A 22,867-nucleotide genomic window follows, 5' to 3' on the forward strand; every position below is an offset into this window, starting at 1 on the left:
AAACCATATTTTCAGCCGGAAGCATTTTATGGTAGCTCAGGAAGTGGAGCTGTCAAATTACAAAACTTTGTAACGCAGTTTAGAGTTCGCGTAAATGTAAACTAAACATTTATTCAAATCAAACACCAGTAGAATATATTATTATCAATATCGTTCATAAAAATCTCCAACAGTCAATCTCAGGTCAAAGTGTGTTCACGGACTGAAGCTGATTGAGCGAGATTACTTCTCTGTTCTAGTCGCAGATCTTTTTGGATATGTCAGATCCTGAACCGACGCCTGTGGACGGTCTCCCCCAAACTCTGAACTTTAACGTGGGCGTGCTGGGGCATGTGGACAGCGGAAAGACGTCCCTGGCTCGAGCTCTGAGCAGCACCGCGTCCACGGCGGCCTTCGACAAGAACCCGCAGTCCAAAGAGCGCGGCATTACGCTGGACCTGGGATTCAGCGCCTTCACGGTTCCCCTGCCGGAGCACATGAAGCAGAGCTGTGGGGGAAAAGACAGATTGCAGTTCACACTGGTGGACTGTCCAGGACATGCCTCTCTCATTCGCACAATCATTGGCGGTGAGTAAGTGCAGGACTTCGCTTGGATATATAAATATTAGGGTGTATCTTTCTGAGACAGTGTTTTCAGGTGTTTAACCTTAAGACTCCAGGTTTGCTGATCGAGATATAAGACCTAGAATATCTTGAGTATAGAAGGTTGCAATATAGAAATATACAAAAAGCAGGTCATAAAGCAGATTCAGAAGTGTCACATGACATAACAAGTCTCTGTATTTAGCATTTGTTTTTTTTACTTTCATGCGTTTCAAGCACAAAACCGGCCCGGTTGATTATGGCATTACTTTTGGGACGATCCATGTATTACAATCCAAGAGCATGCACTTCCAGCTATGACCAGAAGGTGGCAGACAAGTTACATAAGAAAAAAAAAGGATAACAGTTGCAATGCAGTTCCAGTCTCCAGGTTTCCTTTCCTAGAGAGAAAAAAGTCAGCAGCAAAAATAAAGATCAACTTTGTTTAGTAAGAGTGGTTAACTATAACAATATCAATTTTCAGACATACTTTTTCCTCACCTGATCAGTGTTTTTCTATAACACTTTCCAATATTCTTTTGTCTCAAATGTTTGTTTGTACTTTCCAATTTTAATGGCAATTCTTGTTTTTCTGTGTGTGTCATTAGGGGCTCAGATCATTGACCTGATGATGTTAGTGGTCGATGTTGTGAAAGGTATGCAGACGCAAACAGCAGAGTGTCTCCTGATCGGTCAGCTCACCTGCTCACACATGATCGTCATCCTTAATAAAACAGACCTGTTGCCCAGTGATAAGAGACAGAGTGCCATTGAGAAGATGACCAAGCGGATGCACAAGACTTTGGAAAACACTAGGTGCTCACTGAGAGATGTGGTGTCATATTAAGCTTTGTCAAGTCATGTATAATGTTCACATAATTGGTGACTGTGTCAGTTTATTAAATAGATTTTTTTTCTGAACAATTTCTGACAATATGATTATCAAACGGAGCTGTTTTGATTTCATGGTTGAGCAGATTTAAAGGTTGCCCAGTCATTGCAGTAGCAGCAAAGCCAGGTGGGCCTGAGGCTCCAGACACAGCTGAAGCACAGGGAATCTCTGAGCTCATTGAGGTAAGAGCAAGCTGCCTGTCTACATTTGTTCTCGTCTTGGCTACTTGGTGTGTTAGGGTCTGGAATCACTGCCAGACTAACATTTTATCACGTATTTTGTGCTTGGTGTTTGTTTAGCTGCTGAAATCCCAGGCATTTCTACCTAAAAGAGACCCATCCGGGTCTCTGCTGATGGCAGTGGATCACTGTTTCTCCATCCGTGGTCAGGGAACAGTCATTACAGGGACCATCCTGCAGGGGGCACTGCGTGTCACTGATACACTAGAGATACCTGCACTCAAGGTACACACACACACACACACACACACACACACACACACAAATGAAGCGCACATATGTACTGCGTATCCAACAGTTTATGCACAATTAGAAAAATAAATCTTGAGTTTTAAGTCTTCCTAATGCACTGTTACATGAACATGAGATGGGGAACAACTAAATGAAACATTTTTTCGAAAGAGTATTGAAGTCACTAAATGACTTGAGGGTTGTGTTTTGATTTTATGTTGATGGCTTTTTCAGAATATTCTGGAATGCTCCTGGCTACAAGCTAACGGGACACAATTAAAAAAGTTGTAGTACATCAGTTGTGAATATCTTAGGATAGCTCAGGATAACTCCAACACAAAATAAACTCCTGTTAATACTTAGATTTCTGTTTGTAAATGCATTTCCAAACATTTCTCATGATGGTTTGTTTTGATGCTTAGGTAACTCGCAAGGTGAAGTCGATCCAGATGTTCCGTAAGCCAGTTCCTAGTGCAATGCAGGGAGATCGGGTTGGAGTGTGTGTAACACAGTTTGACCCAAAGCTGCTGGAGAGAGGGGTGGTGTGTACACCTGGTTCACTGCATACCATACATGCTGCCATTATTTCTGTACGGAAGATCGAGTACTACCGTGGTGCACTTAGCAGTCGTGCAAAATTCCACATCACCGTTGGACATGAAACGGTCATGGCACGTGTGGCATTCTTCAGCCGAGCCTCTTTAAGTGCTGAATCAGATGCAGAGTCTCCTACAGAACAGAGCGCAGATGCTTTCTCTTTTAACTGGGAGTTTTGTCACCAGGAGGAGTATTTAACTGGCAAGGAAGGAGCTGAGGGGCGGGATCCTGCACAGTGGGCGTTATTAGAGTTTGAACGGCCTGTTACATGTCCACCACTCTGTTTGGTCATTGGCTCAAAGCTGGACTCTGATATCCACAGTAACACATGTCGACTTGCGTTTCACGGAAAGCTGTTAAATGGCTTTGAGGACAAAAACTATGTGGACACTGCATTGCCCAGGCTCAAAATCAGCAAAGACAAGCACAAAGAAGGAGCAGTGGAACGGGTAACAAACTTTTAGCCAATAAATACAATTCTTTATGTAAAGTTATTCAATCTCCCACACATTTTTTAAACAATACTGTAAAACTGGCCCATGTTTTGTTGATCTGTTACAGCATTTATTCAAGAGTTTGTCATATGTATAGGAAGAGGCTGTTAAAACCATACTCTGTGAATCCTAAAAGCAACCTGACATTACAGACACAAGAAAACCAAAAAAAAGACTAATAACGAGTGTACAAAATAACGGTGCAGTTACTGTGCAAATGCAAGAATCAGAAGTGTTAAGTGTAACATGGCGACATGGTAGTGACTTAAAAGATTATCACCATTTTTTTTTACTATTATTTATAATATTTATTTGGTTTAATTTGCAATTTGCCAGAAATCAACCTTTTGGTATATTTAATCAAATGTAAATTCATTCATTTATAAGCATTTATTTAGTGGTAAAAATTCCAAATACTACATTTTAAGACTCTAAATAAATGAAAACCTACATATATACATACAGTACATACATAAAAATGCACTGCTTTCATTGCTCTGCTCGGCTTCTGTAAAAACCTTAACGTTTGCCTGTGTATTCAGGTAGTGCAGTCGCTTTTTTAAAATGTTATATCTTAAAGGATAATGTTTAATATTGACCTTAAATGATTTAGTGACGCTAATGAGGAAAAAGAGTTCTGGACTAAGCAGCAGGTTCAGGAGACAAAAACAAATGGCATACTGAGCTCACAATTTAATGTAGTAGTATAAATAAAAACTGGTATCTAATGTAAGCCTGTGGTTAGGGTTGACTGTATAAGTCATTGAGTAAGACAACAATTATGTACAAACATATTTAAAATGTAGGAACTGATGGTTCAGGGAGGCTGCATGGTTGGCTGTCAGCATCAGATTGCTATCAGATTAGGTGTATTTCCGATGTCTATTTGTAGAATATTAAGTAACGTTGTATAAACTGCCAAATGCTGTAAGTGTATATCTAGTAGAAATCTTGATAAATAACTAAGATGGTATTTTCTTACAGACATGATATTATGGTGTATTAACTGTGTCTATCCTTAATCAGGTGACCGATGACTACACTGTGATAGGTAAAAACCTGTTCAAGAAAGAGACCAACCTTCAGTTGTTTGTGGGGTTAAAGGTCACACTTTCTTCTGGAGAGACTGGGATTATTGAAGGCAGCTTTGGGCAGAGTGGCAAAATCAAGATCCGAGTTTCAGGTATAAAACATGCACTTTTTTCCAAGTATCTAATTTATTTCAGTTTGTAGCACGGTCATGTATTCTATAAGTAGACATGTAATATTCCAACTTTAACTTCCAATTTTAACAACGGTAGTTAAAACTATCGACAAAATTCGAACTCCATTATGCAATTCTATGATATGAACACATTTTCTGTTTTCATTGTGCGAAGGCATATGCCAACCTCTGTCTTTTTCTCTTCATTCCAACAGAAGGACTGAAAGAGGAAACGAAGCAACTCCTTTCTTCTTCCTCCAAGAAAAAGGGAAAGGGCAGGGATAAAAATGAAACACCCAAAGATGACGATGCTAAAGTGGACTCTCAGCCTATAACCATTCATCTGAATTTTAAAAGATATCTTTTTGACCCCCATAAAAAGATGGTGCAGTGCTAAAATCTTATACATACCTCCAGAAACATTGCAGCTCCAACCATTCACATGTGGGATTGTTTGTCAGTGTCTTAGGCCTTTCCTATGCTTTGGGGTCTAATATAAATGTAGTGAATTTTCTTGTATTGATTACAGCAGTAAGAGAAAGAGAATAAACGAGAAAATACGGCAGGGTGTCAAAGCTCTTTTGTGTGTGTGTGTGTGTGTGTGTGTGTGTGTGTGTGTGTGTGTGTGTGTGTGTGTGTGTGTGTGTGTGTGTGTGTGTGTGTGTGAGAGAGACAGACAGACAGACAGACAGACAGACAGACAGACAGACAGACAAACAGCTTGAGACTATTACAAATTTTAATCGGGTTCTTCGTCAGAAAAGTAATAGACAGCACCTGTTTAATATTCCTAAACAAGTGAAAAATATGGAGCAAAAAATTAGAAAATAGCAGTGAGGGAATAAAATATCAACATAAAAAAAAATCCAAAATGTCCTGTATGATTAAAACCTGAGATATAGAGAGAGGGGGAGAGAGAGAGCGAGAGAGAGAGAGAGAGAGAGAGAGAGAGAGAGAGAGACAGACTGACTCCCTTTTTATCCAAGTGACAGGCTGAATTGAAAGCATTCTATTTAAAATTTTATTTTAAATATTTAAGTGTAATACTAAGGTGTCTACATACATTTGGCTATATAGTGCAAGCTGCTTCTTTTGAAGGGCCCAAAATAGGGACACTTTTAATACATGGTTGTGATTTTTTTGCAGTCAATGAGTGCCTAAAGTATAGAAGCCATAGACATCAACAGATGCTGTTTTTTCCCTGGTGATATCTGGCAGCAGTTGTCATTTCCTGTATGTTCTTGTGGTGTTTTGCTTTCAGTTTTACCTCAGCCAGTAAACTGCGTGCTCAGTTAGATGTAATTCAGGTGAACGACTTGACCAATGCGGAACAAACCATTTCTTTGGCCAAAAAAGTTTTTGATTAATTTCAAAGTATGCCTGCTGTCATTGTCCATATGCACTGAAATCACCATCCAATAAGTCTGAAGCAGAGTTTTGGAACCTGATAAGAAACTCCCTATATGCTTCATAATTCATTCTGGTGCTTTTGTCAACAGTCACATTACCAAAAAATGCAAAGCAGGCGGTTCTATTGGCATGCCTTAAGATGTGGTGATATGATTGGCATCATTAGCATTTCCTTCCCTTCTCCATACCCTTCTCTTTCCATCATTCTGGAATTTAAAAAAATATTTTTCTCATTTGCCTAAAGCATGTTGTTCCAGGACCTTTACAAGTTTTTTCTTCAATCTTGTCTTCCTGTTTTCGAGGTTTACTGATGGTTACATCTTGTGGTAAACCTTACGCACTTATTCTGGAGATCTGTTGATTGTTAAAGTATGTTCTAGATTAGGCCAACTATTGTGATGAGATTTTCAGGCCTTTTGGTGTTTGTAAGTTTATCTGGTATGTTCTGTCTTCTAAATAAAATGAATTAGCTACATCTCATGTTTTTGCTATTTTTCTTATTTGTCTATTTTAATGTTTAAGCTTCATGAAAATTTGTCTTGCTGATAATGACAGCTTTTTGAATATTGGAAGTTAACAGTAACTCCAAATGCAAATATTACACTAAACAGCTTTTAGCTTACTTGTAAATGAAATAATAAAATGTGTCAATGTTTTCAGTCAGATTTCCTTCCACATATGGACAGGCTAATTTAAAAATAACATTTCATGAACCTTAGGTCTGCCTGTAGGTAGAAGATTATTGTCAGATTATTTAGAGTGCAATCACTTTTTGTGACATGCAACCATACACATATAATCAGACTTCAAAGAGAAGCATCTGGGGAGATTAGCCAAATATATACGAAAGATTAAATCCTCCAGTTTTTTCCGCAAGGGTTCTGTAAAGAGGGTTTTGGATTTTGTGTGGTGATATATATTGTGTTGAAAATAAGATGCAAATTGAACACAAATATAATTTTCACAGAATTCAATGTAATGAAAACATTTAAAACTAATTAATAAATTTTCATATACAATATGTAGCTTGTGTGTGTGTGTGTGTGTGTGTGTGTGTGTGTGTGTGTGTGTGTGTGTGTGTGTGTGTGTGTGTCTGTGTCTGTTTTAATTTAAAACACTTTTTATTAATCATTCAAATGCTGAATTATTCAACCAAGTCAATAGGTCAATTTATGGATCAGTTCCCCAATTCCAGATGTGTCTATAAGGATCATTAAGTATTGCTAAGTGACTTTGGAAGCAAAGTATTCTTTTTTTGTCCTTCTCTTTGTCCTTTTTTGTTGTTTTGTTACATTTACATATACCCTTTCTCTAAAATGTTTTACAAACATTTTTGTAAATGTATAAAAATAAAAACAGACTATTTACTAAGTACTTTGTTAAAACCCTTTGCCAGCAATTACAGTCTTAAGCCTTTTGGTGTATAATGTTACATATTTCTCCCAATACTCAATACAGGACCTAAAATCGAAGGTATTGCTGTACCACCATTTCCACATTTCCATGTAGATGTTAAAACATGCTCTATTTCAAGCTCTGTTTATGACACTTAAAGAAACACATTTGACATTACATCGGAGAGTCCTTTATGTGCTTTTTTGGCAAACTCCAAGTGAACCATCATGGCTATTTAGTCTAGAAACTTTACCAAAATGGTTTGATGGGTTTTTCTGAAGCAAGTTCTCCTAAAGCCATACAGGATATGACAGTATATTTTTTAGTCAGAATAACTATCATGCTTTTGGCACTTCTATGACAGTAACTTGGCTTTATTCATCTCTTTGAGTGTCTTGGGGGCTCTGACCCTACTTAATATAGGAGAAACACTGTGTCTACTGAGACTATTAATGTTGCAAAAAATCATGAATGTTTGTGGTCACACAATAAGGTGTGATCAATGATAATAGTATGTAATTAAGCAGCATATTTAAGTCACGTCAAGAGGCTTTTACTGTTATTCTACTATACACAGTGGTACACAGTACACAGTAAAAACGAGACAACGTTCCTCCGGAACCCTGGTGCTACACAAAACAACAACATAGAGCTACAACACAACACAAGTTACATAAAGTGCATTGAGTGCAACCTAGTGCAAACAGTGCAGATGAAAAATAGTACAGACAGACAGTGCAGACAGACAACACAAGACAAGACACAAAACCCAAGATAGCGCCGACCAGTAAACTTACTGTATACTTTGATTATACAGTACTGTGTGAGAACTGTAAAAACTATAACTGGGAGTAAATATAAACAGACACAATGCAATGCAAAAAAACAGCAGCAGTCAAGAGGTGCAAAAAACAGCATGTAAACAGTGTAAATGGTTAAGTGGTCAGCAATTTTAGGAATGCTTTTTTTTATTAAGCTCTACTTTTGCAGATTAATCTGTAGATTTCATTCAAGTCTGTAAAGTAACAAAAAGAAAATAAATGGAAGAATAATAAATAATAATATACTCATTCATTCAATCAGCCTTAGTTTTTACATTTCATTACCCAAAGCCTTTAGGTTCATATAGTCTTATATTCCATTTTTCTATTGTTTATATTCTCTCTATAAGATTTGAAAGAAAATAGGCACATCTTTATATATCACTCTTAACATCCTGTATGTTCAGCTGAAATAATTAACAAAAGGTCATTGTTTGCAGGTCACACAGTTTGACACACAAATATCTTTTAAACCAATCAATCATTAAGCTAGTGATCTAAAAGCTTGCTGTATCCGTTTAGGACTGTAGGACTAACTGAATTAGCGGGCTTTCTCTTATCTTTAAACGCCAAAGCAAGTGATCTATTCAATTACAGATATGCAATTATAGTCTCTTTCTAAACAAACAATTAGCAGAGTGTCACAGTGTCAATGTTTTTTTGGAGAGTGTGTTAGTAACAAATAAAGTTTACATACTCACACCCCTACATGTGTGTTTTATTATATAAAATAAATTAATAAATACACACACACACACACACACACATATATATATATATATATATATATATATATATATATATATATATATATATATATATCTGAGCAAAAGAGTGAAAGAATCAGAGTGGGAGTTTTAGTGTATGACTAAATGGTTTTTCAAAGAGCTAAAATAAACTAAACTAAAACAAATAAAAATGTCTAATGAAATAGCTTAATTAATCAATTTTACAAGGGAAATTTCTGTTTTATTAAGGTATAATATATACTACATAATATAATAATTATATAATATATAATACATTTAAATGATAAATAGAATGAAATTCTTTCAAAATGTTTGTTTGCGCTCTCTCTCTCTCTCTTTATCTCTTTTTATGGACACCTGATCATAAGCTTTGTATGTGCTTTTTATATACATAACACAATTTAAATAAATACAATTTAGTCCCCATTTGCTATTATAACCACCACTCATCTGGGAAGATGTACCACTAGATTTTAGCATGTGTTTGTGGATATTTGTGTTTATCTAGCCACAAAAGTGTTAGTAAAGTCAGGTACTGGATGTAGAATGAGGAGTCCTGAGGTGCGGTCATCGTTCTAACTCATCCCAAAGGTGTTCAATAGTGTTGAGTTCAGAGGTCAATAGCCACTCCAACCTATGTAAACCATATATTCATGGAGAAAGTGTACCTTAAACTATAGTAAAAATTAACCACTAATTTATTTGGTACATTTAAGATTTCTACAGTATTTAACTCTTTGCCCATCAGTAAAATGCTACTGTAATGTGAATTTTATTTTCTATTATGTTTAAGACAAAGAATGAAATGCTAAATACTAAATAAAACATATTACTGTTATGCTGCATGTTCTCCATGCTCCTAATCCAAACGTGTGCATGTGCACAATGATCTAAAGTCAAATCTGAAACTGTCAACGCTTCATTGTTAAAACTGAGAAACCAGATACACCCAGAGGCATACCTTTCTTTCTTTCTCTGTCTGTTAAGCCGGGGTCAGCCTCAGTGGGAGTATAGTACATGTACACACACACACACACTCCCAGTGTGCTCATTTATAGAATGCCACTCTTAAAAGCTGAGAAAGCAAGCATAACATTTTGTAAGGTTTATTTTAGCCATAAACAGTGAAGCATATGATACAATGTACATACCAAGTATAATTGTATCATTTATTATATTCACGCTTAAAAAATCTCTTACTGTACCCATAACATTTAAGGTTAACATTTTTTTTATTTCAATGTTTAGATTTATTTCAATATTTTTTACAATTATTGTACATATCATATTATAATCATAAATCAATCCTGTGTCTTTATGCCTCAGTGTGTATGCACCTATATTCCTTCCCCTTGGACATTTTGCAAATATTTTTCTGTCAGCCTGCTTATCTAAAATCACTGGTTGTTCCCCACTGCATCCTCCTTCAATAACTCTAGTTTCTTTTTTTTCTTGATTTCATTCTATTGTTCCACAGCTTGGGTTTTTTTTGTTTTTCTGACCTCAGCACTTTTTAATAGGATAATTGGTTAAATTCCTCAGGCTAAAAATGGTTGATGTGGAGTGCATTAAAACTAAGCATTAAATCCATGTCTATCAGCCTGTGTTTATTATAAATTGTGCTGATTATGCAGTGCTGAATATGTTTAAGCTTTACAGTGTTTCCATCGCTTTATTCCCAATTTAGTTGATTAGTTAAATCGTTTATATCCATGGAAAGAAACATTTATTAAAAATTGCATTGGGTGATTTGTGAGTAAAATGTCAGTTCCTGTGTGTGATTTTTGTCATTGTGATCATGTAAGAGTCCTACCTGCAGCCTTCTTTTCTCCATCCAAATTTTTTTTCTCAGCACAAACCACTAAACCACAAGGATAAGGAAAAAAAGAGAAAAGAATGGAGAAGGAGGTTGGTAGAGCAAGACAACACCATGTCCTTAGAGACCTGCAACTGAATACATACATAAACACACTTTTTTGTATCACACACACCCTCACAAATGTTCACCACATAACAAAGTCTCAGAAGAAGAGAACTAAGCATTTGCAGTTGGCGTTTGCCATTTGAAAGGAGGAATTGTTTTCCACACAGAGGGATGAATTAATTTACCCATTAAACAGAATGATAAGTAAATGAAGGGGGAAAGTAAAAGAAAGGGGAAAGAAAGAAGATGAATGTGTTCTAGGTTGGGAGGGTTCGTATATCCGAGTTTCATTCAGGACAAATGTAAACACACACCTGTTGGGCTAGACCTTACAAATACTTCATGCTAACCTTCAGTATATTGCAATTCAGTGCACCTTTTCTTTGGGAGACTTGAGCGTGGGTAGTAAGAGACTTTATTCCATATTTATTTTACTTTATTTGCTATATAGTATATAGTATTGTATAGTAATACATTTCAGGAAAATTTTGTTTTTAAACAGTTTTTTAATCTAACAGTCTGAAATACATAGCACTTCACAATCAGATAGGTAGCAACTTGAGTTAAATAATATGGAATACATACATTTTATGTAATCTTACCCATACAAATACAATACTCATTGCTTTTATTATGAGAAGCTCCATTGTGGCCAACATTAGATTAAAAAATATATTTGTTAGGAGTTTCTTAAAGTGTCCCAATGCACAAATTAGAGCAGTGACAGATTTGGGGAAAAGTAAAAAAAAAAAGAAATTCAGACAGCCAATGTGACTATGGTTATTCGAATTCTTGTGAAAGTGATTTTCATTTTCATGGCATTTACTGTTTCATGGTTAATTACTGTTCACACACAATTTTCAATTCATTACATTACAATTTAACAGGTTATTGTAACAGATTGATGTTCAATTTATATATTTTTTATAGAATAGAATAGCCATTATTTGTAACATTTACATCACAACATAGTAAAAATCTTTCTTCGCATATCCCAGCTTGCTTGGAAGTCAGAGCACAGGGCCAGCCATGATAAAGCTTAAGGGGCCTTGCTCAAGGGCCCAAGAGTGGCAGCTTGGTGATACCCCTGATCTTCCGATCAGTAACTCAACACCTTAACCACTGAGCTACCAGTCCCCCAGTTTCGCTATTAGCTATTAGTTACTATTATTACTGCAAAAAAAAATAAAAATGATTAAGCTTATTTGATTATGCTATAAATGCCTGAAATGCTTGTTTTTAAAATCTTACATATTCTTCTATTGGGAAACCTTATGAGAATTGATGTATGTAACAGATTATACATTGTTGCCCCTGTGCGATTTTAAAAATACTGAAAGAAATCTGGTTGCTTGTTCTCTTAAACAGCTCTCCTCTAATCCAGAGTAAAGAACTCCCACTAGTCTTTCAGTGTTATCTCATGTCTCATTCCCTCTGGAGTCCAGTGCTCCATTCATTCTTCCAATCTGCTCTTTAAACTGATAACATTAGTGTCTCAGAGGCATGTGTTCAGCCCACAGCCACACGTGTCAGTTTGGATTTCTAAAACAATTAAATGTTGTTGTATAGACAGTACAGTACATATTGGTTAAGATGTTCTCCTCAAGCCAATAATCAGCTCAAATATACATGATGGAGCTCATCAAATAGTTATCATCATTTTAATTAGACCACATAGCTATTTACCCTTGTAAATCAGTAACAGACATTTTTTTATAATATAAATAGCACTTTATTTAATGAAATGCATTAGAAAACTGTTAAACTTCACTGAAGGTATTGGGACGTGAACAGAAATATCAATCATTCCTGGAAAGCTGCTAAAGGTGTTAGTTCTAAAAAAAATTAACTAAAATTATAAAGAAGTATATTTGAAGAATTTTGGAAGGAGTAGGTGGTGGAAGTGGGGCAATATCAGAAAGAACAAAACATTCAGTTTTATCAAACACACACACACACACACACACACACACACACACACACACACACACAAACACACACACACTTTTCATTAAGTATCACTGGACTGTAAAATCCCTCTGTCTCAGCATTCCCCACTTTCATGTTTTGGAAACCCCAGGTTTTCACCTGTACCTCTAATACACTCTGATTCTGTGACTGAGCATATCAATAGATTTCAAAAGAATCCTCAACTAAATTTTGTAAGCTTGTTCTATTTTCTAAGTTTGAATAAAAAATCTCTTGGACCTTACACACTTTCCTAGAATATATCACTGGCTTTTGATATAAAGTGCACTTTATTATACAGTCAGCTAAAGCAACAGCCTTATTTATTTAGCTAGCTTAATGTCAAATGCACAAAAAAGAATTCTAAGAGATAATTCTAAAATTGTGTATTCATTAAGCACTTAAATAAATGTCTTTCTGTTTTAACTGGTGAATTCAAAGACCTCCATGTGGTTCTCAGCTCATGGCAGACACCAAGTTAGCATGGTGCATGTGGCTGAAGGCTGGATGAAACTCGGCAGGTGGAGTCATGTTGACGTGGTGAGAAATATTGCTGATGTGGTTAAAGGCACCTGGTTTGTCCTGCATAAATCTGCTAAAGTGAAACTGATGAGAGCTTTCCCCTCTCCTTCGTTTAGATTTGCTGGACATTTTTCTGTTGCGCGTCTGAATGCCTTCCTTCTTCATAGTGAGAGGGCGGTTTATCTGATTAAAATAATCACAAACATACAGAGAAATAATGAGTACCACAGTGCTGACTGTGCTGAATCTGTCAGTGCAGTGCGATCTGAAGTGTTTTATTGATAGTATAGTCATTAAGCTCAAATCTTAGCGTTTTATTGATAGTAAAGTCATTAAGCTCAAATCTTAGCTGTGAAATGAAAAAAAAAAATCTCCACACCTGCTGTCAGATGAGTGACAACTGACAGTACTGTTTTGTACACAATCTGTAATTTAATTCAACTAGGCCTTGGTGTTCTTTAATGGTTCTTAGGACAGCAAGGATTTTTAAGCCCTAGAAGTATTTACATAAGTTAAGTGACACATACATTGTGTAGTTTATAGTAGAGGCCACAGGCATTGCAAACAGGCTCTCCATTGGTGTTACGTCTCCACAGTGTGGTGGTGCACGTGTGACAGTTTACGCAGCAAGTACCTGCTCTCCTGGCTGCTGACTGCACACACACACACAAACATATGTACAAAAAGTAAGTATTGACAATTTAGATTAATGCATACATTTCATGAAAAACAAAAGCATAGGCAATTTAAACAGATTTTATGTTTTATTGTTTTCCTTACTAATAAGTGGCATGGAGTGGTCATAATAACTATTTTTTCGATTCTATCTATATCTATTCTTCCACTTCAGTAATTGCTTTATCCTTGTCCAAGTGGCAGCAGATATGGAGCTTCTTCTGGGAGCTTCTGGATGAGACATCAGTTCAGCACAGTGCACCACACACGCTCACAGCAAATTACTAAAAAAATCAACATAACTGCATGCTTCTTGAAGGGAAGCAGAGAAGTTGGAGGAAACCCATAAAATTGCAAACTTCACACAGACAGGAAACCAGGCTCAGGAACAAACCTGACACCCCTGAGCTGCAGGGCAACAGCTGTAGGCCTACCTGCTGTGCCACCATGTCACCTGTCTGTGTGTGTATGATTAATAACACCTGACTTTTTATTTTATTGTTCTAAATTGTAAACAATTCTATCAAAAATGCAACAAGTTGTTTATATTTATCTCAAAATACACATAATAAATGATGACATATGTATATATACATATACATATACATATATATATATATATATATATATATATATATATATATATATATATATATACATGTATATATACATGTCATCATTTATTATGTGTATTATACATACATGTATATACATACTTCACTTTTTCATCAAAATAGCCATTATTTATTATGTGTATTTTGATCAAAAAGTGATGTGTATGTATATATATATATATATATATATATATATATATATATATATATATATATATATATATATATATATATATATATATATATACTTCACTTTTTGATATTAATCATTAATAGGCATTTTAATAACCTTTGTAGTGTGCGGTTTCAGACGAAGCCAAACTGCAAACCTGCTCTTAAATCTTCACACACACCGGCAATGTAAATCTGCATGTCTCCCTCCAGCTCTATTTTTCCTTCCAGCCTCTTTCGTTTCCCCTTTTATGTTTTTTCTTGTTTTATTCCTGCCCTTCACTTCAAAAAAAGAATTATGAGCTAGAAACATTAGAACGCTATCTGCAGGCGCTTAACTCCTCTATCGGGACCGAACAGACATCCGGTCCCGGAAACCAACGGAGCGGTCCGCCTCTGCCGGACAGGCCCAAATATACGACCTGCACCTACAACTAAATTGCCGCTCCCTTTCACTTAGTTATCTTTTCCGGGTTTTTTTTTTTTATTTTTTCTTCTGAAAAATGTACTTTCTCAAGGAAAGAATCATTCGGGCTCCCGTAACAACCGCAATGGCCGCGTTTCAACCTATTTCTTTTACTAATGATAATGTTTTATTGACTTTTATTTTAAAGTCAAATGGACCTAAACTCGGAGACACCAAATCAATCTGTTTGTTGTGAGAGACATTACCACAACCTCTGGTGGTCACTTGCAATATTTACGTGTACGACCTGCGGAGTGGGCGTGGTCAATATTCAAATTGAAGTAAACGCCGTAGATGAAGAAGTTAATTGGAGAATTTTGTGTATTTTAAAGGTTTGTTATGGTTTGTCTAGCAACCTATAATAAATAGTTGTTTGTGTGTAGAAGCAAGGACAGGATTAATACCATGCAGACGACTTATTCAGGTAGGCAATATGACATCCGGGCTACAAACACGTAAGCGCATACACACGCTTGCGCGCGATCCAATTCTTATTTGGTTCCCCACCTGTGTATTCTTTTATATATTTTATATACATTATATATATATATATGTGTATTCTGGTTCCCCAGTAAAAATATTGTAGGTGAATTGGGCATTCTTTATTGCCTCATTGTGTGGATGTGTGGGTGCGCCTGGTGTCGTGTTTAAGGTGCATTATTGCTCCTTGATCAGTACTTTCAGGGTAAGCGACACTATCAGGGCAAATTTAAAGAAATTAACAAATTGATTAATTGATGATTGTCATCTGTAATAATACTATTAAAGTTGCATAGATAGCTTGTAACATTAAACATATAGGTTTGTCTTGATAGTTGGTAGGGATACTGATGAAATTTGGTAGTGATTCTGATGATACTGAATACTGATAATATCCTATTAAAGTCCTACAGAATATGATATATATGATATATATGATATATATATATATATATATATATATATATATATATATATATATATATATATATATATATATAAAATATGAGAATATATGATATATATATAGGACAAAATACTTTGTCCTAGTTGCTCAGTAAAACAGATTGATAAGAAAGCTAGCTTGCAAGCAGTGTTAAATAACTACAATTATATTATCTAATGCCAACGAGATTCCATTGTTGCCATATATGAACTTTAATTTGAGCAACACTTTTGAAGTCAGTTTATCTCTACCTAATGTTAAGCCAAGTCTAAGCCATATGACTTGCAGATTTGATGACCCATTCACACTCCAAGACTTGAATTGCTTGCGAACAGTTGTTCAATCATATTGAACATGCTTTGTGGCCTTTTTGCTATTTGGAATCAAGGAAAAAAAACCCCAAAAAAACTAATGTGGAGGAATAAGTGAAGGAGAAACGAACAGATAAGACAGTCTGTTCTGCAAAGAGAACTGGAGGTACTCTAATCTTTATCGACATTGGTGAGGAAATTTGTTTTTCTGAATTGCATGTGCTATTTTCTCTTTTTGCTATTCCTGTGAATAATTTCAAAGCGATTCTGGGATTTGCAACTTTATTCAATGAAGATAAAATATGCTTAAAGATAATGGGGCCACAGCAAAAACTTGCGGACAGAAAAAAGCATTAGTGAGGTCTTCACACTTTCAGTGGTCACTACAGGAGAGTAAATAGTCGTTGATATGGAGGGGGTCCTAGTCTTCAAACTCCAAAATTGTCTGTGACTAATCTCATAGATGGACTAAGCTTTACAGTTTGCTGTGTAAAAAGATACAGAAAAAATATTGACTATCTTAAATTATGTTTGTTGATGAGAGAAATGCATTAAAAATGCCTTTAAAGGCCAAAGAGCAAAAAAGTCAGTAACATAGCTACAGCATTCATATATTTTTCCCCTTACCTGATCAAGTAACATTATTCAAACTACCTTTTAAATTACAAGGGGCTAAAGGAAAGCAAATTGTGGAAATGCAGCTCTATCTGATATCTGATCAAATGTATGCCTATTGGCTAAATAATTCTAATTAATTCAAATGTATTAGGTGTTATTTAAGCCTGCTGACATGACCATGCTTTCATTCGCATATCTTCTCTCTTTATTCTTTCCCTATCTTTATTAACCTCACTCTGTTTAACCTGCTTTCTGTCTGTGTGTGTAACTCAAGTAAACCTCCATTCAACAGTCACAATGGCAGTGTAAATCACCACTCCAAACAACAGTCTTACAGTTTCTGCCCTTGCTCCCTCCTATTTCAACATTCGAGAAATGGTTTCTATGCTTTTGTATTGGGCCTGATGTGGAGTGTTGACTGAGATGACGTACAAATGTAAAAGGTGGGGTCAGCTAAAATATATTTTAATGTTGGAACATTACATCAACGTCAACAGTGCATTCACTATATATCACTTACCAGTCGACGTTTGGGTCTGATGAGTGGTCGGTTCTGGCCATTCATTTTGTGGTAAAGTCCACATGCGTTACACAAATAATGGCCTGTGCCATCTCGCCGCCACAAGGGAGTGTAGGTAGCACCACAGTTCACACACTCGCGGCCTTCTGACACAAGGAGAGGATGTGAAACACTTTGAATATAAACACACGGCATAGTCGCAAAAATAAAAGTACCCAATTGTATTTTTCTGCTGGGGTGCTTGCCTATTACTGTACATGTTTGTACCATTACTATGTAGTGCACCTTCCCTCTGGAAATGTTATTAAACTAATGCATTTTTTTATTTGATAATCTAGCTTCTATTGAAAGCTTCTATTTAGTGACAAGTCAACGAACAGTGTAAGAGAGTTTTAGGTCGGTGAAAAGCCTGTAAAGAAGTTGCCAGTTATAGTATTACTAGATTTTTATACGCACCCGAGCCGGTGCGCCCTTTGCTCTTTGATTTGACCGGTAAGTCGCCGATGCTCCTGCAGAACAGTCCATCCGTGTGCTCGCGCGCTACCGTTAACGCATACTTTGGAAAGGCACGAGAAGGAGCCACGTCCTGCGACGTGAAGTTCCGGTGAGGGCCTGTAGTCTGCAGTTTTGACACATCCAAATGAACCGCCGGCTGCTTGGTGGCGTCTGGCTCCGAAACCGCCGCCGTGGGCGGTGTAGAGGGCATGTAGTAGAACTGAGTGCTGCAGCGCGTGGCCAGCGGAGCAGAGCCATGAGCGCACGCGCCTGAATACATCGGCGGGATCCCGACCGAGGTTCCTCCAGCAGACTTTCCCAAAGGACTATGGGACCAGGTAATGGGTTGCTGGACCAAGGAGGGACTCGATTTACTGCCCTCCAGCCAAGGGTAAGCTGGCGCGTGCAGAAAGTGAGGGTGGCACATAGAGCCACCGTGCAAACGAGCTATAAATAAACTGGATTACAATGAGACCTATAGGGCAGTTTTTACAGACAAGAAACTTTAAATGACTGAATTATTAAAATAGATATAATTTGTATTACATATATAGAAATAAATAATATATAACATATATAAACGCTGACATGGAAGTTTGTTCTCAGTTAGGTTTATATTGTTTTATCCAATCTACAGTTCAGCATCGTTTAAAAAACCGTCAACTTGTTTAGTCCTTGTTTTTTAAAAGTAAGCCTGTTTAAATAAAAATCGCATTATGCAAAAAAAAATCGCATTCTTTTTTTTTTTAGTAAGGAACAAAAAAGAAATGTTTTGTAGAATTCATAAAATTAATCTCCACTGGCCTTAATGTTTTCTAATCGGACAATAAAAAGCAAAGTATATACTTTAAAAAAGAAAAGGAAACCTTGTGATTACAATAAATTGCATTTCCAATACGCGGTTTTCTTACCTGAAACTTGGTGGTAAGATGTTCTTACTTGATGGTGAGGTGAAGGTGTGTGGAAATAGGAATGTCCTGCAGAATCAATAGGACTGAGGTATCCATCCACTTCCTCTAAAGATAATAATGATTGCTCCATGTAACCGGTGCCCTGCCCCAAGCCAGCATGAGGAGCATCCGAGTCCAGCGTAGGCAGGATCATCCATCCGGAGTCTGTGGAGATCTCCATGTACAGTCTCAGACGTTTGCAGGTGAACGCAGCTGGGAACCTGTGCCCCTAATGAAATCCTGAAACTGATAATCCCTTCTTTAGTCGCTCCAGGATCGTTCACAGTCTCCGCCTGTCTTTACAATCCTCTCAACTGCTGTCCGTAAAATGTTCCAAGCAGAACACATGTACAAAAGGTAAGAATAACAGAAGAGTGGGGACGACTAGTGTGACAGCGTGTGTATGTGACTTGCATGGCCTCGAGGGCTGCCTGTGGGTCTGAGAGGATGTTGCGCTCTACAAGAAAGTTTACCCAAACAACACTCAGCAGAGTGATGTAATGTATTGTTAAAAATGCAAAATGGGCACTTGCCTGCACTGGTCCAGCACGTGTATCGCACCTGAACCTATCGCTCCTGAACCTGGTTTGTTGGATGCACGCGCCCTGGTTTTCGTTGCAGTCTGCTTTGTTTAGTTGTAAAACACGCACACGTGTCGAATGAATGATCAGCCTCCATACATTGGAATTCCAGTTTATAAGGACGGAGGCGAGTCCTTGTCTCCGAAACTGGCTTTTTCTGACCAATTAGACTTCGACTTTTCTTGCGTTTGACACTCGATCCTGCTTTTCACCGCATATCAAGCTTTTATTGGTTTACAGCGCGCGCTTTAGAGGAAGCTCGAGATCGCACTTTATTGATAATGTGGAAATCTGCGTAAAGGGGGTTTAGTAACATCCAAGAGTTCAGCAAGTCTAATTTAACAAAAGTGAGGAATTCGCTAAACTTTAAATAGGTCAACATATAATAATAATATTAATAATAATAATAATAATAATAATAATAATAATAATAATAATAATAATAATAATAATAATTATTATTATTATTATTATTATTATAAATAGTTCTGGCAGTAGTAGTCGTAAGGGGAAAAACATGAAATATTGGACAATTCACCTTTACATAGGGTTTTTCCAAAATACAGTTAATAATATTTATGTATTATGAGAAATACTTATGCAATACATCTCAGTATTTTAAGCGATTATAAGCTTTTGTTACATATTTTTCAGTGGGTTTTATGGCAAAATTACATTTCAGCTGTTTGACTGTAGAATGAACACATTACTGTTGGTCAGACACAGAGCATGTATTTATAATATGGCTCACCATATGTTTTATTACTCATGATATGAGGAGTTCTGCATGCTCTACCTCTTTGTTACAAACAACACAAAAGTTCATACCAACACTACAGTAACCAGTCCACCAAATACTCTTGCATTTACAGTGAAATGAATAAGTACCTTTTATTAACAGTCATGTTATAATCTGAGATTATAATATATGTGATTATTACACAAAAATCGTTCACAGACACACACACCCTCATGCTTGTAAATTTTACCTGTCAGTGTATTGCAGTATGAAAAAATGAAAAAGAGGGTGAGTGGAGGATTGAGGAAATAAGAAAAAGGGAAAGGAGAGCATTTGTTTTAGATTATCTAGTCTATTGTCATTAACTATATAAACTTCAGATGTAGTTGGGAATGAAATATTCGTTATTGATTTTTTTGGAATGATGCCATTCAGCTTGTTAATTGCTGATATTGCTATTAACTATGCAGTTAAACATACAGAAAGAGTCCATGCACTGTGAATGTGAACTTTAAGTTTAAAACTGTAGTTATTTAAAGTGTGTTTGCTACTCCTTAATTTAACATTTACAGCATTCACAATAGCAGGCATAAATTATTTAATTAGAAAAAGAAAACAATCACAAATGTGCTTTAAAAAGAAAAAGCGGCCTTGAAAATCAGTGAACCTTTATTTCACTTTTCTATAGAATTTTTCCAAGTCCCTATTGTTGGGAGTTTTTATGAATCTTACAATATTTTTTAAAATATGTCTTACTCCATATTCACATCTTTGTGTCTGTAATAGATTTAACTATTCACGGTAATCATTGCTTTATATCTTTATACCCCTCACATGTTAAAGTTCAAAGGTCAGTTTGTTTAGGTAGTGTTGGTGGGTGTTGATTTATATTCATGTTTTTAAACATGAATATAATGTCTTACTTAAGATTTTATTAAATTTATATCGCTTACTATGGATATAATCCAATGTATTTATTTGCACTTAATTTACTACATTCATTGTGATTACACTTGTGACAGTCTTCTAATGAATACTTAAACATATACAGGTAGTCATCGACCATTCGACTTTACGACCACAATCGCTAGCCGCGGCGTACAACAGTGTGTACCTGCTTCCGGCATAATTTCACAGTACTGTACATATAGCCTACTCTACTTATGACCTTGTGTTACGACTGGTTGTATTATTATGTACTATTGGTCCCAATCGTTTTATAATAATATCCATGTAAGTATTATAACTCCTGCTTTCCACATTGCCTTATAATTCATTTCCTGCACAGAGAGCAACAGGAAGGTGTTATTATAAAGTGTATTGCACTGACAACCTCACAATCTCATAATCATGTACTAGGAAAAACTAACAAGAATAATCACAGAAAAATCACAAAAAAGCACACAATGTTTCCTTTCCATAATGCCATAGTGTTTTTTTGGACTGTAAAAAATCTAAAAAACCTTAAACATGACAAAAGCACTTTTTTAAGTTAAAAAGATGAAAAAACCCCAGCTGTTTATACAAATGATTTTGAGAAAAATAACTGACATTCTCACCTTTAATGCATATCATTAGTTTGTTTGATATCGATATAGTTTGTTTGCATGCATGCTAGACTGAAATGTACAAATGTACAGAGATGTGTAACAAATTCTTCAGTCATGTGCAAAGATTAGGTAAATGTTAAATACTATCAAACAGATTTAATTAAATCTTTATTTTCAGTAACTATTTAGGCCAATAACTTCTCAACTTGTACATTACTTCATTAAGTGAGCTACACTTCTAGATAATGGTTGTGAAGTGTATAATTTGCTTGATGGTGTCTTGGATATAGACATTTGAAACTAAGTTTTGTATAAGGGAAACTCTTACAGATACACACAGAACATTGCAGGGACCCTCTTACAGGGACAAACCATTTAACATTGAGGAGTTTTTTCTCAGCATCTCTTTTGCATTTACATATCTTAAATACTGTACTTAATTTGAGTCTCTGCTTGCATTCTGATCACAATGTAAAATCTTTTAAAACATATTTAATTTATTTTAATCTGTTCTCTCTCTCTCCCCCCCCCATGCCTGTATGCTGTATGTGCACCCCTGCTGCCTGATGTGACAGCAGTGCCATGTCCTGAAACACATCTACTGCTGTTCCTCCTCTTAACCTCCAGACCTAACTGATTCATCCTGATGCTCTACTTCTGCTATGATCTTTCTACACTTGTGAGTCTACAGTGGATGCTCCAACATGGATACCCTGTATATTTATACTTCTCAAAAATAGTTTGTGCACAAGATTCGGCAAGATTATTTTTTGCCAATGGGCAGTCTTTCCTGGATACTCTCAACTTGTACCTTCCAAGAACTTCTGCTCTAACTATAAAGACTGTCCTGTGCTCCATCCAGAAAGATAAGGACTCATAGAATCGAAGATATATTCAAACATAACCACACAATTATACAAACTATGTAGGTCTGATTAGGCACAGAATCCAGGTATAGTTCAGTTCAGCACAACACAAAGCAACTCTCCATCTTAATATAAGCCATCAGTCTTGAACGGATGGCTGTGTTGACTCACAAAAAATCAGTGCACATTTGGCTTTATGTGTGTGTGTGTGCGTGTGTGATTTCACATGTACTTGGACCTGGACAAGGGTTCTTATGTGTTTTGGGTGCCAGGTTTTATTAACTGTATTGGAGCAGTCTGATATGCATAACCCTCCCCCCTTTACCCAGTATGCTTTGCAAGGCCTGGTTTTCACCAC

The 22,867-nt window shown here is 36.2% G+C and overlaps 2 protein-coding genes across 3 annotated transcripts; one reads left to right on the forward strand and one right to left on the reverse strand.

The window, feature by feature from the left end:
- The first annotated feature begins 18 nt into the window (after nt 1-18).
- Nucleotides 19-4,802, forward strand: eefsec (eukaryotic elongation factor, selenocysteine-tRNA-specific). The gene is made up of 7 exons (XM_083521019.1): nt 19-567; nt 1,191-1,398; nt 1,560-1,656; nt 1,774-1,938; nt 2,367-2,990; nt 4,062-4,218; nt 4,455-4,802. The coding sequence occupies exons 1-7, from the start codon at nt 258-260 to the stop codon at nt 4,634-4,636; spliced, it is 1,743 nt and encodes a 580-aa protein (XP_083377145.1). The 5' UTR covers nt 19-257; the 3' UTR covers nt 4,637-4,802.
- Nucleotides 4,803-11,003: 6,201 nt separating this feature from the next.
- On the reverse strand, nt 11,004-19,526 carry gata2b (GATA binding protein 2b). 2 transcript variants are annotated; one of them, XM_083521330.1, is made up of 5 exons: nt 18,735-19,526; nt 17,785-18,270; nt 17,329-17,474; nt 13,556-13,681; nt 11,004-13,211 (listed from the first exon to the last, which is right to left on the reverse strand). In XM_083521330.1, exons 1-5 carry the CDS (start codon nt 18,952-18,954, stop codon nt 12,963-12,965), a joined length of 1,227 nt encoding a protein of 408 aa, XP_083377456.1. In that variant the 5' UTR covers nt 18,955-19,526; the 3' UTR covers nt 11,004-12,962. The 2 variants fall into 2 exon arrangements, with proteins under 2 accessions (XP_083377456.1, XP_083377457.1); XM_083521331.1 differs by having other exon boundaries at nt 17,329-17,471; nt 18,735-19,525.
- Nucleotides 19,527-22,867: the final 3,341 nt, after the last annotated feature.

This window comes from Silurus aristotelis (assembly GCF_946808225.1).
Source record: "Silurus aristotelis genome assembly, chromosome: 2".
In the NCBI taxonomy this organism is placed as follows: Eukaryota; Metazoa; Chordata; class Actinopteri; order Siluriformes; family Siluridae; genus Silurus; species Silurus aristotelis.

Coding starts and splice junctions, on each gene's coding strand:
- eefsec (XM_083521019.1), top strand. CDS start 258: ATGTCAGATCCTGAACCGACGCCTGTGGACGGTCTCCCCCAAACTCTG. Junction 568..1,190: donor CATTCGCACAATCATTGGCG/GTGAGTAAGTGC, acceptor GTGTGTCATTAG/GGGCTCAGATCATTGACCTG. Junction 1,399..1,559: donor AAGACTTTGGAAAACACTAG/GTGCTCACTGAG, acceptor ATGGTTGAGCAG/ATTTAAAGGTTGCCCAGTCA.
- gata2b (XM_083521330.1), bottom strand. CDS start 18,954: ATGGAGATCTCCACAGACTCCGGATGGATGATCCTGCCTACGCTGGAC. Junction 18,271..18,734: donor ATCTTACCACCAAGTTTCAG/GTAAGAAAACCG, acceptor GTTTATTTATAG/CTCGTTTGCACGGTGGCTCT. Junction 13,212..13,555: donor TCTACTATAAACTACACAAT/GTATGTGTCACT, acceptor TATTTTAATCAG/ATAAACCGCCCTCTCACTAT.